This window comes from Telopea speciosissima, chromosome 1, assembly GCF_018873765.1.
Source record: "Telopea speciosissima isolate NSW1024214 ecotype Mountain lineage chromosome 1, Tspe_v1, whole genome shotgun sequence".
Taxonomy (NCBI): domain Eukaryota; kingdom Viridiplantae; phylum Streptophyta; class Magnoliopsida; order Proteales; family Proteaceae; genus Telopea; species Telopea speciosissima.
The window spans coordinates 21,290,961-21,309,199 of NC_057916.1; the positions used below are offsets into that span (position 1 = coordinate 21,290,961).

At 37.8% G+C, this 18,239-nt stretch overlaps 2 protein-coding genes across 6 annotated transcripts; one reads left to right on the forward strand and one right to left on the reverse strand.

Moving 5' to 3' along the window:
• Positions 1-1,125: 1,125 nt before the first annotated feature.
• Positions 1,126-8,266, reverse strand: LOC122648788 (mitochondrial import inner membrane translocase subunit TIM10). 4 transcript variants are annotated; one of them, XM_043842012.1, is made up of 6 exons: positions 8,134-8,266; positions 7,924-7,970; positions 7,571-7,623; positions 5,663-5,701; positions 2,787-2,856; positions 1,126-1,464 (listed from the first exon to the last, which is right to left on the reverse strand). In XM_043842012.1, the coding sequence occupies exons 2-6, from the start codon at positions 7,963-7,965 to the stop codon at positions 1,414-1,416; spliced, it is 255 nt and encodes an 84-aa protein (XP_043697947.1). In that variant the 5' UTR covers positions 7,966-7,970; positions 8,134-8,266; the 3' UTR covers positions 1,126-1,413. The 4 variants fall into 4 exon arrangements, with proteins under 4 accessions (XP_043697947.1, XP_043697946.1, XP_043697948.1 ...); XM_043842011.1 differs by having other exon boundaries at positions 8,129-8,264; XM_043842013.1 differs by having other exon boundaries at positions 8,142-8,249.
• A 2,390-nt stretch (positions 8,267-10,656) lies between these two features.
• Positions 10,657-13,390, forward strand: LOC122648787 (DNA-directed RNA polymerases I and III subunit RPAC2). 2 transcript variants are annotated; one of them, XM_043842010.1, is made up of 4 exons: positions 10,657-10,679; positions 11,203-11,314; positions 12,454-12,530; positions 13,105-13,390. In XM_043842010.1, the coding sequence occupies exons 2-4, from the start codon at positions 11,217-11,219 to the stop codon at positions 13,242-13,244; spliced, it is 315 nt and encodes a 104-aa protein (XP_043697945.1). In that variant the 5' UTR covers positions 10,657-10,679; positions 11,203-11,216; the 3' UTR covers positions 13,245-13,390. The 2 variants fall into 2 exon arrangements, with proteins under 2 accessions (XP_043697945.1, XP_043697944.1); XM_043842009.1 differs by lacking the exon at positions 10,657-10,679 and adding an exon at positions 10,841-10,928.
• Positions 13,391-18,239: the final 4,849 nt, after the last annotated feature.

Below are 18,239 nucleotides of genomic sequence, written 5' to 3' on the forward strand. Positions count from 1 at the left end.
AACTCGTGGCAGCAAATTGGAACTAGAACCTTTTTTTGTGTATGTGGTTAAATTGGTGCAACTTTGTACCAACGGACGCAACTTTTAATTCATCTGTTCTACAAAAGAATCGGAAATGAAAGCATTGAGGTTTTTTTAGAAGTTTTCCTTCACCAAATGGTAAAGGTTCACCAGACCATCCTATGGTTCACAAACCCTTTTAAGGTTTTAGTATGTTTCCTATAATACCCTCTCTAATCCATCCAAACCCCTTGGTCAATAGATACTCCATTGACTATGGGTTTAAGAAAACTTGGTTTCATTTTATACAAGAAAGGATAAGGGAGAATGTTCTCTGTGCCGGGGGCGCAGGTTGTGCCTAGACACATGGGGGTAGGTGCAATGACCACCCTGCCCCCCGCTGAGTGGCAGGCCTATGTGTCTGGGTACAGCCTGCACTGCGGCACAAAGAACATGAGCCCAAAAATTAATTAAAACCAAAAAAATGAAAGGGCAATATCACAGATTTGATAGACAAACCACCTGCAGCCCAAAAACAACCAAAGCCGTCACAAAGTTTTAAGCCTTGATTCAAGAATCTCACTGCTTGGTCGTATAACCCCTGTTTCAACTTGGATGAGACTTTTGAATTCAGTATGGCTTGGGCGGTAAGTAATTTAACACACTCCTATGGCTGACCAAGCAAAGTTCTTTTTCCCAAGTTTAATTTCTTGTCCACCGTTTAACATGTAACAAAGTATTATGAACTGTAATGTTCAACTACGGAATGCAATTTGTAAGGTGTCACCTAGCAGTCTAGCACAGTGGGTAAGGACCAAGGCCTATTGTTACCGCTAGCTTGCGAAAAGCGAGCAGTGTGAGAACCCTGGCTGTAACTTCACAATAGCACCAGCCAAGAGTCATGTTTCCCCAAAAGTTTGCCAAGAATAATGGCTCTAAGAAACAAGAATCAAAGTATCAAACTGACTTGATCTAGAAAGAACGTGTTTACATTTCCCTCAGCACATGAACTTGCAGTTCAGGCTAGAAGATTATCCATGAACAATGCAGTGAACTTTATTTTCAGCAAAAAAAAAAAAAAAAAAAAAAAAAAAACTGACCTGAGGTCTAACCCAATAATAAAATAAATAAATCTTAAAGATTTATTATTTTCTATGCCAACATCACAGAAGCAATGAAAATCTTGAAACCTACAAATAAAAACCAAAATTTCATAGAATTCTTCTCCACAGCATAATCACAAAACTCTATTGATCTTCCTAAGCAACCCATTGGTTGGAACTTAAAACAAAGGGGAGAAAATGAAAACGCAGTTGCCTTGCAACCAGTAAGTTATCAAAAGTAACAATTAATGTATGCATAATAGGAGATATCCTGAGAAAAATTTAGGATGGAAGCAAGCCAAAACTTGAATCACAGTGGAGGTCGATTAGAACCAAGCAGCTGCCCAACCATATTTGTCACCTGCGAAACATACAGGAGGGCATAAATACATGCACATAAAGTGGATTTATTTTCTTTATTTGTTTGAAATACTACAGTATCAAATTCATACTGCATAAAAGAAAAAGTTAGGTAGGGGAATCAACCTACAATCAAGCAGTCACAGGTCTTATAGACAGCCAAAGCAAATAATTGAGGGCATAGGGAACAACAATCACAAATCTCTTCCCATGTTTGCTTACAAAATTTTCTAAGTTATTGATCTCCTCTCCAACCCCCCCACCCCCCCCCCCCCCCAAAAAAAAAAAAAAAGGAAAAGAAAAGGAAATGCAAATGAATTCTTAGAAACATAGGAATCTCTTTCAAATTTTGAGTTAGTTACGTAAACTCAAGATTGCTGGTATCTCTTTATCTTGCACATGCGCACCAGTTTCATCTTGATGTCTATAAAGCATATCACCAAGAAATCAAGTTACAAATGCAAGTGGTGTTGGATTCATCAAGTTAATACCTTAAGGAGTCAAAATGGTGGGAAGTAATAGGATTAAAATGCCTATTATGGCACCATCACAAAGAAAATGAACCACAGATTAGTGGAGTCATGTAGAATACATATGATTTAGGGGTTTCTCAAATCATGCTATTAGCATTAAACAGATTGGAAGCAATAAAACATATATTTTTCCTCCCTGTTCGATAGTTAGCAGTAACACTGATTTTACAAACTTTTAGCTCCTTGTCCCTGAATTTGCTTCCAAGTGGAATTGGGTCACTATGCCAGGCTCGGTATCTTAGGCTCAGCAATAGCTTAAAATGCCTTGTTGTATATAGCCGGAGGTTCATAGTATCCACAATCACAAGGAAGAAAAGAGAACTGATCAGGAACCAAGCAGGTCAGAAACATAAACAGCATAGCAGATGATCTGTGTCGTAAAGGTTTTTGGGATAGGCTTACAGACTTTTGATGGATGGGGGACTTTTGCTCTGGTTAAGGGAAGATCTTGGGGCATGTAAATGAGTTTATCAGAGTTGCAGTGTAACTGTATAGCTTGATTTAAATGCATTTCTGTTTTTTAAACCAACCCACAACACCCCCACCCCCCCCCCCCAAAAAAAAAAAAAAAAAAAAAAAAAACACGCAGATGATCTTGTTAAACAAGGGGTGTTTTGATGAAGGATTTATATGGGCCTAACATAGCTCCTTAGATGTTGAGTTTTAAGTCCTGATTTGGTTGTTCTTCCTTCCTCATATCTGTATTTCGTTTTGGGTGGCTTTGGCCTCTTGCTCTTTACAGAATAAAAGATAACACCCAAAGAGAGAGGGAGAGGTCCCAAAATGTAACCTGCCAATATTTTGAAACACAACGATCAATGCAACTATTTTCCCCCATGTTAAGCTCAGCATCCTTGTACCTGAAATAGAAATGGAACATTTTGAGAAATAGCCTCAATGAAATTACTTCTCTTCTGCAAAAGATGAAATTGTCTTGGGAATTTAAGCATACAAAGTATAAGCTGGATTTGTACATCCCCCCCCCCCCCCAAAGAAAAAATAGGTAAAAATAAAAATAAAAAAGAGACCTCAAAGCATTGTATGGCAACATTAAAAAAAAAAGTTTCTGGTTTTTCTGTAGTTTTTTGGAATAGAAATGGAACAGATCTTGTATGTGTCACCTAGTCTGCTTTTTATGTTTTTTTTTTAAACGAACCGGGTGTAAAAAACAGTTTTGAGAAACACAAAAAAGTTGTGTTAAAAACAGAAACACAAATTGAGGCGTGCGGATGACGAAATGCACAATATTCACGAAGTTTGCTCGCAACTGTCAAGGCTCTCGACCTAAGATGCTTTCATCTCCTCTTGTGAACTTTGCTCGCGACTCTCTCCTTTTGTGAACTCCTCCATCACCACTCGATCGCAGTAAAGGACACCTGCATTCGAAGGAACTCCTCTGAACTCCTCCTTTGGCCACTGCTGTTCTTGCCGCCCGCGGATCCTAGGTATGTAGAACTCCTCTGGTGAACTCATCTGGCCGCTGCTATTCTCCTCTTTATTTTCTTACATAATCAACTAACATTTGCTAAAATGGAACAATTGAAGGTAGCTCAACCCCAAATCAACCTTCCATAGAAGACGAGATACGAATTTGGGGAAAATTTCTCACTCAAAGGTAGCTCAACCCCAAATTTACCTTTTCAAATTTCAGGGTTTTTTTTTTTGTTTTTTTGAATTTTTTCTCTTGTTTTAAACTATTGCTTTGCTTTACTTCGATTCGATCCCCTGAAATTTGAGGAATGGATGTTAAGGTTTTTATAAGAAACTTGCTTTACATAGTTTTGGTGCTGTGGGACTACAAAGATTTGAGCTTCTAGATTTAAATGTTGGGCTTTTATGGTTTTGGCGATTGACTTAGTCTGAGTTTATTGTTGTTCTTCATCTCTTGATTATTGATCTAAGGGAAAAAACAATTTAGCTCTCATTCTCGCGTCAAAGCCAATGGAATGGTTAGCATGCTTAATATTCATTTTGTTTCTAATGATTTAATCGAAAAATTGTTTAAATTTCAATTGATAGCTCACATTGTGTTGGATTTGCTGATCTGAAATATTCTAAAATGGGTGTTTCTATGGTAGACTTCAATGAATTATTGGATTTAGCTTATCTTTTTCATTGTCCCTCTTTTGTGTTTGCTAGATACACACCCACATTGATTCCTTTGTTTAGAAAGCAACAAAGTGTTTGACGGGATACTCCGGTACTGTCTAGAATGACATATTCCATTATAGAAGATGTTAGTGCTCCTCAAGAAACTCATCTACCACTAATGTTTGATTGGGGAAGGCTGCCATGTTTGATTTATTTTGTAGAATGACATAATCCACTACTGTGTTGGGAGAACCAAGGAAGAAGGTCCTTTAGGCTGCCATGTTTGATTTATCATATACCAAGGGATCTGATATTGAATGTCTCTAGTCAGCTCATCAATGATTCAACAACAACAACTCAGTCTTATCCCAACTAAATGGGGTCAGCTACATGGATCCTTGCCCTCCAATCAGGCATCAGCTCTATTCGAGGTCATACCTGATACAAGGCCTAAGCTATGCATGTCTTTCCTCACCACCTATCCTAAGGTCATTTTAGGTCTGCCCCTGGCCCTTTTAGTTCCTTCAATCTGAATCAAATCACTCCTCCATACTAGAGCATCCAAAGGCCTCCGTTGAACATGGCCATGTCACCTCATACGACTTTCTCGTAGCTTATCATGTATGAGACCTACTTCCAAACCAGCTCTAATATGATCATTCCTTACTTTATCCTTCCCAAGGATTAGTGCAAACAAATAGGTGCTTTTAGCTGATTCTTGATTTAATCCAATTGTAATTGGGAATTCACTACCATGCCCCCTACAATTCTTATGCTTATACACATCTTTAATCATCTCCACATATTTACTTGAAACACTTTTCTTCTCTAACACTTGCCAACTTAACTCTCTAGGGACTCTACCATAAGCTTTTTCCAAGTTAATACAAACCATATGGAGATTCCTCTACATTCTTTAAATCTTTCCATTAGTCTCCTAAGAAAGCTTCCGTGGTTGATTTTCTTGGCATAAAACCAAATTGGTTATCCAAAATATTAGTTTCTTGTCTCAGACGGGTTTCAATTACTCTCTCCCAAAATTTCATAATATGGCTCATAAGTTTTATTCCTCTATGGTTTTTATAACTTTGAATATCACCTTTATTTTTATAAATCGGAACCACAATGTTTCTCCGTCATTCATTTGGCATTTTTCTTGTGTTCATAGTTTATTAACAACTTACTTAGCCAAGTTATTCCATTAATTCCTAAGCTCTTCCACACCTCTACTAGAATACATGACTCCCTAAGTTGACTCGACACCTGAGAGTCCTGAGTTGAGTAACAAATCTGGGTCAGTAAACTATAAAACATACATCATTCACAATAAAATTATATTAACAAATCCAATGCTTCTTATTTTTACGACACCCATTTAAGTGAGAGCATATGTCCAGTTCTTACTAACAGTTAATTTTTCCCAAAAAAGTACCCATATATAAACATTTGGAGATATAAGGACTATGATGGAAGATTATTTGCATTTTTTTCAATCAAAAGAATTCCATTAATATCTATGCATAATTGAGGGTACCCAAAAAAAAAAAAAAAAAAAAAAAAAAGAGTCCAGCATACCTGTTTTCAACACATTTATTAAAGCATGTTTGGGTAAGCCTGGATCAAAAGACAAAGAACAGATCAAACTTGTTATATCAAGATATGGCTTAAAACATATCTGATCCACACAGAATTTTTTCAATCATCAATTACAAACAAGCTGCCTTGAAAAACCACATCGAAATTGTTTTCAAAGTTGAACTTCATTAGGGTGGACACATAGAAATGGAAGGGTAACAAACGGATGCTTAAATAAATATAGTTCCAAGGCCACAATGTTTGCCCCACACTCTGCAGAACAAAGAGGGTTTCCAACATAGATCAGAAACCCAAGGTAAACTGATGCAGCTGCAATAGCAATGGGCTGGCTGAACCGTTACAAAAGGCTTTGGAAGCCAAAGGCCAAGCAGTTCCAGCCCATTAGCTAAGCCCAAGACCCATTGCAGTAAAACGCTAATTACTTGTGGGGGCTTAATTGTAATCCTAAGGGATTTGTTGCAAATTCCGTTCTTTCTTATGTTTTATTAACCGTCTCTTTTAAAGTGGGGCTCAGTTCTGGCCGCAAGTCAAGTTAGGGAGCCTTTTAATTATTTTAAGAGTCTTATTTTGTAATTTTGTGGTTATTACTTGTTAGGAAGTTTAAATTGATTAGAATTATAGCTTCTCTCTATTTGAAGATTGTAAACTCCCTCCCCCATCAAATTATGGAATGAAATCAGATTATTTTGTTTTCAAATTGAGTGAACTCTCTCTCTCTCTCCCCCCCCCCCTTTCTTCTTCTTCCCCATTCCTGTGGCTACTATTGCTAGGTTTTCCCCTTCCATCGATTTCCCTGTTTCTCTTCCTCTTCTTTTCTTTTGTCTCTGAGTAATCATTAACAGGTTTTCTTGGCAGAAAATCTCTAATTACAGATCTCAAATCCTGCATTCTGTCTAATCTGTTACTCTATTTTGAAATCAAACATTATAATCAGTCATGTTTTGTTTTCCTTTATTGATTCATCTTTATTTCTTTGAGATTCTTTAAATTCCGGTTCTGTGTTAGAACCAGTACATGAGATTCTGCTATAGACTGGTACATCAGATTTCTCTTTCTGCTAATAAGCTTCAACATCATTGCTTTTCCATTCTGAAATCTAGTTCTGTTCTTCGTATCCTGTCTAACCTTTGCATAGCCATCACAATTATATCCTGAACCAGTCCTGTGGTAGGGATTCACATACTTCTAACTGGGATTTGTTGGACCAGACTGCATCATATATCAATAGGCAATGTGGATGAGTTTGATTGTTAACCTGAAGGTCAACTAGGAAAAACATCATATCTCAGAAAGAGGTATGTAGACCTGGTCTCTTATGCAGCCATGGTCAGTGGATTAGGGCAAGCATGTCAACAATCAAGTTCATGCTATTGTTTGGACAAGATATCCTGCCAAAGTGGCCAATATTGTTGATGCCCCTATTAATTTTTAATGTTTGACCTGTTACAATTTAATCAGTTAAGAGTGATCTACAGTAACAGTAACACTTACTGCAACATAAGTGACTTGGTGCAAATTTGATAAAAACAAAAAATTTAGCTCAAGTACCAGACACCCCCCCCCCGGGCCTTGTGGCAAATGACAGAATCTGATGAAACTGGAAGCCAAGACAAGGAAAGAGGCAAAGAAATGTAATAATTTCAATGAATCAGAAAAAAGTCAAACATAATTATCAGCTAAGAAGGCAGACAAGCTGTGTTGTATATGATGATGTCTAGGTTCACTACTTCTGTGTCAAAAGTGGGATTTTAGAAAGAAAAAAGGTAAATCAAACACACATGGAATTGGATCCGCACTTTATCTTCCATTCAAAATTTACTTCTATTTGAATCCAAAAATAATAAGATTGATAACATTTAGAGAGCTTAATGATATTGGTCAACCTACTTATTGAATAATTCCACCCTGTACTCCATTTCTTTTTCTGCCATCCCAAATATCTGTACAATCATCCAAATAAGTTTTGAGTAAATATTGGTAAGAGGAAAAAAGAGACAGTCAATGCAAATATGATAACCAAGATAATAACTAGAAGCCAACTATTTGGATAAATAAACTCTCTCTCTCTTATAAGTTATCAACAAGTAGATTCAAATTGTCGTATGTTTTCTTGCTCTACACAACGATTACGAATTTCCCACAATATATAAAAACCCATAAAAGAGCAAAGTAGTTCACGAATATGGAATATGAATTGAGCTAATTCCAAGTGAACCAGGTAATAAGCACATCCGTAGTACCTGTTCTTTGTCAAATGCGGTGGGCGGGTTGTTGGCAGCCATCAGACCTACAAGAAGAAATCAAGAAGAGCATTAGAACACGAGATACAAGGGGAAGGTTGAAGAACCGTTTTGTATACAAACAGGGGGGAAACACTCCAGCGAACACATTAGAATTCAAGGCTTTAGAGATGCAGAATACAAGATTCAAAGATGAAAAGATAACCTTGCTCTGTAACTTTTATACGGCCAATGTAGATCAAGGGAGACGCTCTGTCTGAAGTTCTGTTCTCGATTTTCACAGTTCTTCTCTTATTAGAGATCCCACCGTAAGCGAGAGCCCAGAAAGAAACCCTAAAAATTGACGAGGTGACTGAACACAAGTGTGGCAAAGCTGAAAAGAGTTAAAGGGTAAAAAGAAGTGGCAAAAAATACCCCTCTCTAGTCTGTCCCACGATGTAAACTCTTCCTTCCTACCCCATCCCCATGAATAAAATATTTTCGTAATACCTAAACTACCCTCCAATAAAACCCTAAACCCCCCATTTTCCCGATATTCCTATCGTTATACCATTGCTCAACACCGCAACCGAACTTGAGCCTCCTCCTCCCTCGCGAAGTCGACCTGCTCACCTTAACATAGTTCGTCATCTGCATCTCCTCCTCCCTCGCGAAGTCGACCTGTTCACCTTTACATAGCTCACCATCTGCATCTCGTCCTCCCTCGCGCAAGAATCCGATAACTTCCATTAAGGTATGTACCCTTAGCAGCCTCTATTCCTTCCTCCTGATCCCTCGACATCTCTCTTTCATCTCTCTGCTATGCCTATATATCACTTAAAGCCCTAGATTTTGTAGAAATGCCGAAATTGTTGAGGGGTTTTATGGGGTTTATATGTTTGGGCTTTTATCTTCTGAAATCATGGTAGATAGGGTTAAGTCAGGTATGCGGCAATTATAAAAAGTTAGTGAAGGCTCTTGGGATTGAGCCCGTAAGAGAATTGGAAGAGAGGTCAAGAAGGCGTAGATGGATAAGCAAACCGAAGGAGGGAGAGATGGGACCAGATATATTGGTGGTGGAAAGATTGACGAGTTGCAGAGATGAGAGCGTAGAGAGTTGTGGAGGGAGTGAAGAGAGGTTGAGGAATGTGTTTGGGAGAGAAAGAGAGATGACTCTGTATTATGGAGAGCATGTCACGCCCTGCAATGAACAGGGTGTGGAGTGTGATGGGTTCCAAGAAGAGAGAATGGATGAAGATGATGTCGAAGAAGCATCTGCAGATGTATGGAGGGAGAGAAGGGCTTTTCCATCAGGAGACAGAGAAGTGACTAGAGTAGGTGTTATGGTTAAGAAGAAACAGAGCAAGTAGCACCAGCAGCTAATGATATGGGTTGTTTTCTCCATTAGTGACTTGAAAAGGTAAGGAAGTAAGTGAAGGTTAAGAAATGGGGTTGATGGGGGTGATAGTGATACTAATGGTGCTACTGGTGAGTTTAAAGTCCACTGTAAGGGACAACATGAATGTAAGGATGAGGGAGTTTTCCCGGGGGGGGGGGGGGGAACTAAGGATGCCCAGATGGGAATTAATATCATTTCATTTGTCCTTAAGTTTGGTAGCTGGAAATTAGTATCTGCCAATTTGGCATCTGAATTTATACCATAATCACTAGTCAACCTGTTTCTCAGGTTAATTGGACATTACTCAGAGGATCCTTTCGGGGTCTTTCCCATCTTTACTGGGGGTTAGTTCCACCCTAAATTATCTTAACCTTCAGGTTCAGGGGTTGTTTCCTGTTTCCATTTCTCATAATTTACACTACTACTCTTATGAGTTGACTATATCTATGGTGTGAAGTTTTACATATTAATATTCATCCCAACAACATAAAATCAACCATTTTCTTTTGGGCATGTTTGAGGTTCAACAGATTGACATAAACTAGAATCCATGCTTATATTTTGGAGAGGGGAAAACAGGTTTCCTTCTACCTAAATTTCATTTTTTTATGTGCAAAGTTTGTATAGGAGAATACCAGTAGACAAGAACCTTTAATAACTCAGCATATTTCTATGTCCTTTGTAGCTGTTGACATAGAAGGATTAAGATTCCAATCATTTCTTAGTTAACACCAACAAAACCAAAAGGTTTGGCTATGGGTCTTCTTTGTCTTTTCTGGGTTTTGCCAAAAAGATCATATATGGCAAGATGCATTAAACAATGAAATACATTTAGTAGTTAATACTGGTTTGGTTTGCAGCTAACAACCACACCAGCAATTATTCTTGGGAGATTTGAAAAGAAATGTAAAGGAATTTCTAGGCAAAATAAATATAGGAAAAAAAATAATAGTATAATTTTCGTAGAGATATTTTAATTATTAAATTATGAAGTATTGATTGTAATGGAATTTTTATGATTTTGATTTTTAAGTAGTGTCAATTACATAAGTAGTAGGGTTATAGTGTTAATGGTAATTATGTAATTATTGATAACAGTATAAGAACCCGTTTCCGGAAACAGGTTTTATCAAACGCCATTGGTGTTCCAATTGTGTTCTGGAACTGTTTCCGGAACAGATTTACCAAACGCTTTTGAAAACCCCAAAAACTGTTTCTCAGCACAGAAACAGAAAAAACTGTTTCTGCTGTTTTTCAACACAGAAACAGCAGAATCGTTATCAGACGCGCTCGTCAAGACATCCTCTCTCGTGACGAAGCTCCCACAAGTGGCATAACACTTAGGTAGATCTCAGGCATCAGCTCTTCTTTTTCTCAGATAAGGCTCTCTCTCATTCACTTGCTTGGAGCGGTTCCATGTACTTGAAGATTAGTGAAGCAATTCCTTATTTTGATCGAGTCTGATATTCTTACTAGTTGTTAGTTTGTTACATATTTTAGGAAGTTGATGGCATCTCTTATCTTCTATTGATCGATGCCATCTGGAGCTCATTTGAGGTCTATGGTATTGTGATTCTGAGCTGAATCCTGTGTCGTCTTGGAGAGTTCTCTGGTTTTACGTAATCTGGTGTGTTCGCTGGAATTGATTGATGCTCCTGTTTTGTATTTCACTTCTTTCCAACTTAAATATGGAGAAGGGAAAAACTAATGTGGAACCTCAATTGTTGATTAGGAACAGAAAATTCTTGACTGCATAACGGGTTTTAGGTTAGAAGAAACTGCATAAGTTTGAGTTCAATGAACATTTGATTTGTTTAGTCTATTTTTTGGATCTTCAGCCAAAAAAAAATTTCCAAAATAATGATCCCCTAGGGGAAATTTCTCTTCTTTTTTATTTGCAGGAGCATCAATCAAAATGGAACTCGGTTCCTCGGATGATACGAAGGCAACATTTTCTTTGGCCGATGAGGATCACACTCTTGCAAATTCTGTCAGATTTGCTTTGAATCAAGAGTTCGTACTTTTTTACTCGTAGCTTCTATTTTTTCTGCACTTCGGACTTTTTAATTTTCCAATATTATGTTTTTGTTAAGGAAAAAGAAAATAATAGTACAATGCTTCAGCCGATAAAAATAGTTGCAGAGTCGCCAGAAAAGATAAAAATAGTTGCAATCGCTGGAAAAGAGAAAAAATAACAAAATCTTCAGGGGGAAATAGTTACAACAACAAAAGAAAAAGTCTGAAGATACTCTGTTTAGAGGTTCTTGGTGTCCATTGGAACAGGGATTTACTGCAAGGAGGCCAGATTGTGTCTCCTCCATAACAAGGTGTCTCTTGTAGGCCCCCTGTTATCCATGTAAAATGCTCATCTCTTTGCTATGTGTCAGTTGCCAAGGTTTCACCCTTCTGGCTTCTTGATGTCTCTGCCTTCACATATATCTTCCATTACTGAGTTTTGTAGTTGGTATTGATGAACTGTTTTTAGGTATTTTGTTAATGTAAGTAAAATTACATGACTCCCGGCTTATCTGTGGCTCTTATAGCCATGATTGTACATTATTTCATAAACTTGTAGAATCATCTGCAGTGGTTTAATTTCTTGCTCTTTGGACCTATCCTAATTAATTATTGGCTACGTGAATCCTGTTTCAACATTCACCCTGTATAGAAATAACAAAAATTGTTTATCTAATAAGTCCTCATGTCCTTTGTCACCAGTCACCACTTCAAACCATTTCATCTTTGACCTTTTCCTTGTCCTTTTGGGGCTAGCGTTTTAGGAAAAAGATGCTCTCCAACTCCTCTCCAACCACCCATCCAACGACGTGGAGGACTTGGACACGCACCCCCACGTGTTGGCAGGTGTTGGGTGCGTGTCCAAGTCCTCCTAGGCGTTGGATGGGTGGTTGGAGAGGAGTTGGACGCCCAAGTAGTTGCAGAGGATCCGGATCCGGGGTTTTAATCCCCTTGGATAATTGGGATGCCCTTTGTCAACATTTTACATGTAGGTTTGACTTGAGTGCATTATGATTCCATGTCCAAAATGAGCACTCTGTTAGAGTAATACTCTTATGTTTGATAACAACAATCTGGCTTGTTTTTTTTTTTTCAATTTATATGTTTCTAAGCTTGTTTTCCATGGTGTTTTTCAGTCCGAGGGTAACATTCTGCGGGTATAGTATTCCTCATCCTTCAGAAGCTCGGGTCAACATAAGAGTGCAGACTACTGGTACTTGCATGCAACCTCTCACTGACAACTTATTTCTAGTCATTTTAATGTTTGTTTTAACATTCACCCATGTAGTTAACAGTTCCTCTCTCTCTCTGTCTCTCATGGGGTATAAAACAGGTCAGGTTATTTTGTCATTGTTCTTGTTAACCTCAAAAAGTTGCTCATCCACTTTTCTTTCTCCCTCTACCTTGGAATCTGTATCTTATGTTGGATTTAAATCCAAAACTGTGATCATTTAGCTGATGATGCCCCCAATAATGGTACAATGACTTCAATGTTATGGACCAGGGATGTCTCTCGAAACAAAGGAGAAATATGTGAATGTTATAATTGTAGCCTTGTTTGCAATGAAGGTGACTTAAGTTGTTTATGCATTTCTATTTTTATCCATAGTATCTCTCTCCGTCACTTCACCTTATAATCCCACTTATTCTTTTATACAGTGACAATAAAAGAACTCCAACTAAGAGTAGTGTTTTTGCCTTGAAATTATTATCAGTTATTCCAAATGAGACATTAATGGTCAAGTTGTACTCTCTGTATTGTATTCTTATTCTTTGGGGTTTTGCAGGTGATCCAGCAAAGGAGGTATTGAAAGATGCACTCCAGGATCTTATGGGGATGGCCCAACATGTGAGGACCACTTTTGACAAGGCTGTTGTGGATTTCAAAACAAGTGAGCCAGTTAAAGCCATGAACATAAAACCATAAAGAAAACTACAATTGCCTCTGCCTCAACTTATTATGTAAGTTCAATACTAAAAGCATAAAAGGATTTGAATTCAAATTATCTGTTCCATGTGATTTAAACCTTTTTAATATGCAGTTTAACATAATCCAATTTGATTAATGCTGCTTTCACTCTCCTGCCCGATGATATGATAGGAGCTCACTCCCCTCTGCCTGTGCTGTAATTTGCAAGGCATATGATTACCCTTAATTTTGATCAATTAGGGCGACCCATAAAGAAGATGCACAATATTGCAATCAGGCCATACATGAGTTAGAATCCATGGGAATAGTTATTCTGTCTTATTATTCTCTGTAAAACATTATTATGAACAGGGTATCTAACTTTATATACCTACAATTTTGTTACTGTATGGGGGGAAGTGAGAGATTCTAGATCTTTGGCAATGAATAGATTGTGCAGTACAAAAGTTTTAGTTTAAATTATCTTTCTAGTGAAATGAGTTGAAATTTATTTTGAAAAGAAAATGGTAACCTTTATACTCAGGAATTCAGAATTACTTAAAATCTTACCAATAGAATTTCTCAACTATCTGAAAGATAAACATCTTTTGGGAGATCAATACCTGGTGGATATTATATGGGAAGGTGTCATGAATATCAAAGTAGGACAACAAAGAGGGACTTGTATCTCTGGTCTCTGTATATTTTTTTTTAAATCTTTATTGGACTACAAAGAGGGACTTGTAGTTTTACACATCGAAAAAGGAGGGACTTGTAGTTATTATTTAGGTGATCAATAAATCTCTGATGGTCGTGTAAGGCCCTGCCCTTAACGGTTCACCTTCTGTCTCAAACATTTACTTTTAACAGATTTTATCTTTAGAGCTACCCAGATGGAGGGGCTCAATCCATTGTCCATTATTGTTGCTGCAACTGCAGTCATAACTCAAGAATGATATTTGCATCAAGGACCCAGTGGCAATGACACTGTCACCACAAGGATTTTGGTACTTGGATTGGGTTCAAATGTTGCTAAGAAGATTTGGTTTAGGCAGATATCTTACTTCGTAGTCTGTCCTCTACACCTATGTAGTTATCATGGTAGTTAAAACGGAGCCTTTTCAAAGCCAAAAAAAAGGCCTAAATGACCAGGGTTATGAAAATTGGTGTTGGGGATCGACTGATATGAATCGGCCAGAATCTAATTAGAGTCAGCCGAAGTTGGCTGGGTTGAACCGATTCCCATTCCAACTCTTTAGAACATTGAAAATTACCAGGAAATCTATACTTAACAGAGCTGGGACAATTGCATATATGAATTTGAAATCAAACAGTTATGTTGAGGAAAACTCAGAATTAGAATGGTTTGTCGTCTACTTCTATCTTTTTCTTCTATTTTCTGGATGCCTTATTTTCAGTACTCGAATCCCATTAATCAACGGTGCAGTTTCACACAAAAAGGAACTACTGTTAAAGAAGTAGAGTACCACTCTGTTCGAGTTTCAAAGTTGTGATTAATATTTTGCCAAACACAGGTGGTAACAAAGCTTTGTAAGTCTCAAAAGTCTATTCCAATTGACCAATGGTTATGTTGTGTTTCGTTTTGTGAGATGCTCGGAATTGCCTTCTGCTCCAAGCATTTCATTTTGACCCTGTACCTCAACTTGCCAAAGAGTTTCAATTCAATCTTTATTATGGTTCAAAGTACAGACAGACCCACCAACTTGGTTTTCTTAAATATATGGGGTCTTATCAATAAATCCTCACGAAAGTACAAAACATAAACTCCAGCGAAGAATAATGAGCTTCGAAACCTAATGATTAGTCCAACATTCCATTCAAAGAACATTTCGGTGGACTTGTTCTTCGAGTTCTAATTTGCATCTTCTTTATAAAATTTTTTCTTTCTTTCTTTTTCTTGACTATGGTACTTCATATGAATAGATTGAAGGAAGAGTTTGGTGAAATCAAACAAGCATAATTGGATTTAGTGAGTGCAGGCGAGGAAGGCAACGAACTGGTACATTGATTTTAGGCTTTCTGCAAAGCTCTGTAAAAGAGGATTTCGGGGTTTTCGGGGGGGGGGGGGGGTGAGTTGCTCTCTGAAATAGAGGACGAATGGACAAGAGGAGTTAGGGCATGATGATCAGTACAAAGTGAAACCTATAAAGATGCAGTAAATGGATGGAAATTACACACACAAAAATCACACAATGCAAAGATTTAAGTGGTTTAGCAAGATTGTCTACATCAGATTTGCTTCACTATCAATGGAGAATAGGGTTATATCTGCTAGTTCTCACTCCTCTCTCTAACTGCAAAGAATGTACTTTGCTACAAATCCTAGCGACATTATATAGGTACAGCCTACCAAAATATCCATATAACGCCTTCCAAGCTCTATGGCTTCTTAACGGTCCTTCGAGATTAACCCACGAACCACAGTGACATAATACAAGACATCATACTCCCAACACGATCTTCCACCGCTTTTAATCTTTATTCTTTCGATCAAGTGATTAGCAGTCAATTTTGTATTTTTAAGTGAATGGATCACCCTTGATACTTCACTATAAAAGCACCTAATTTTGTTTTAGCTCTTCTTGGAAGATCTTTGACGTCCATAACATAACGAGTTGTTGGGTATGTTCAAGAAAGGCACCAATTCCAGTTCCAGTTCTTGATTTTTAGGTTGTATTTGGTATGCATTCTCATAATAGATTCTGAATCTAGAATGCATTCTAAAGCAAGAAAATAGAGACGATTCAAGTTTCATGTACAATGCGTTCTAGACTCAGAATCTATTCTGAGAATGTATACCAGATACAGTCTTGAAAGGAATGCAATCCAATCTCAACACGTGATAGTTTTCCCAGAACATGTGCCAAGATTGCATTCCACACACTACCAAAAGCGTATCACCATGCAAATGCAAACATAGACCCAAAAAAGTCAAGAAAGGTGTTAAAAGGGTACACGCAGGCATGTCATGTGTTTTCTACAATTCAATTACCATTTGTATTAAGTTTTCTTACATCCATGGTTGAGAGAATCTCTTCACCATTGATGTTAAGACCTTGTGAGTAAGAAGGGTGAACCGAATGTTATCCTTAACTTGTGGGAAAAAGAATACTAATTGGTTGCGTGATTCCTAAATCTAGACATAGGACCACATGAAATTATCGTTCAACCCTAGTGAACTATAAATTCTCATTTAGTCAGATTGCTCATGCTTGCACCATGGGTGAAGAGAACCGGATCGGATCAAGTCATTTGGACAAGTTTTCTTTGGGCTATTCAATTCAACTGAGCCCAGTCAACCTTTTGGGCTGCCGCCCATGTGCCACTATGTTTAGTTCTTTTACTTTGGCTTTGTGGACCAGGGCTTATGCTTTGTATGGATAACCTAACCCAGCATTCTACAATCCACATTCCAGATTCTAAAGTGAAAGAAGGAAAAGAGCTAGCAAGCTTTTCCCATCCCGCGCCGGTGGTGATAAGGATGGTACGTACCGGAGGCAATGATGGAAGTGCTTGAACAGAAATCGACCGTAGAATCCAGAAAATCGTCTACTGTAATAAATAATAAAGGTGAAGAATAACGATACTTGATTGTGCAAAAGTACCATTTTGCCCTTTTGAAATAAAAAATCATGTCTATGTTGATGTCTTTGCATGCGATTTCATTGGTCCTCATGCCGGTCCAAATGCTACACAACCAAATAGCAATCTCTTGCCCGTAATTTACCAAAAAAGATTTCTTGTCCATAATAAAGATAAGGAAAAAAGAATGCCGGCAATGCCCCCCTATGCCCTCTTACATGGGTTAGTGAAATGATCACTCCGTCCCTCCCCTTGGATGCCCGTGCATGCATTCCTACAGACCCGGCTTTGGGGCAGGGGACCAAACACAACCTACCACAAGCCCTTTCCCTAAAGATAAACAATGGGAGAGGGGGATGAGGAGGGAAAATTATCTCCTCCAGTTTGCTGACCGGCCCAGTTCCCCAGTTCCTCTAATAGGGGAATGGTGGACCCCACTCGGGCAGAGCGTTTGGGCATGGGTAGAGAGGTCATTTCAACCCCCCTTTGTTAGAGGAACTGGGGAACTGGGCCGGACAGCCAACTGGAGGTGATAGAGATCCGGATGAGGAGCGCACCAATGTAAAGCAACGGAACTGTTTCGTACATAAGGAGAGGGGGTCTGCTAGTGAACCATAGTAAATATGTTTATAATACAGTTTTGTTTTCCTTGGTAAACATACACGTTTGTGTCCCCCCATACATATAATTCAAAATGAGTTATTTAATGTATATTTTTAAAGATAAAGAAAAAAAATGCATGGCTTTTATTATTATTATTATTATTATTTGTTAGAAAATGCTTGGCTTTTATAAAGATCCATATTAAACACATATAATTAAGTGTTGTACACATAATACGTTTAAAAAAAATGCACAATTTTGTTCTTCTGGTAATCGCGATTTTGGGTGAGCATTGTAATGTCTCAGCTTCAGGCAATATCTAAGACATATCACCAGACGATTACTCCCATTATTCGCAACCCAATTTGCATTCAACAACAACATCCTCCACAATTTTTGGTAATGAAACTTCTCTCTTCATCATGAAGTGGCTTCTCGATAGAGAACTTGGGGTTGGATCTACGCTTGGGTGTGAAGATATTGACACTCCAGTTTTTAGTGGCAATCTAAGTTAGCTACGATATATAACCATTCCTTTCATAGATTGTTCTGAGACAAATAAACCAATTGAGGTGAACAACTAATGTATTTTCCTTTCATGGGTTATAATTTGTTGGATTTCACGGGTTGTCTGTCAAATGATGAAATATTATTTTTTTATGTTTGATAAGTTGGTGAGTATGTTATTAATAAATTGATATGCTTTATGATTATCTTGTTAGATGTATCATGAGATTAAGTATTTAATTATTATATTGTATTTATCTTAATTGGGAGACTTAATTTTGATATATTTAAATTTTATAT

What these genes read in the sequence shown, in the direction of transcription:
- LOC122648788 (XM_043842012.1), bottom strand. Translation starts at nt 7,965, where the DNA reads ATGGCTGCCAACAACCCGCCCACCGCATTTGACAAAGAACAG. An exon ending in CCGCATTTGACAAAGAACAG is followed by an intron (nt 7,624 to 7,923) that starts GTACTACGGATG and finishes ATGATTGTACAG; the next exon opens with ATATTTGGGATGGCAGAAAA. An exon ending in AATAAATGTGTTGAAAACAG is followed by an intron (nt 2,857 to 5,662) that starts GTATGCTGGACT and finishes TTTCTATTTCAG; the next exon opens with GTACAAGGATGCTGAGCTTA.
- LOC122648787 (XM_043842010.1), top strand. Translation starts at nt 11,217, where the DNA reads ATGGAACTCGGTTCCTCGGATGATACGAAGGCAACATTTTCTTTGGCC. An exon ending in AGATTTGCTTTGAATCAAGA is followed by an intron (nt 11,315 to 12,453) that starts GTTCGTACTTTT and finishes GGTGTTTTTCAG; the next exon opens with TCCGAGGGTAACATTCTGCG. An exon ending in CATAAGAGTGCAGACTACTG is followed by an intron (nt 12,531 to 13,104) that starts GTACTTGCATGC and finishes GGGGTTTTGCAG; the next exon opens with GTGATCCAGCAAAGGAGGTA.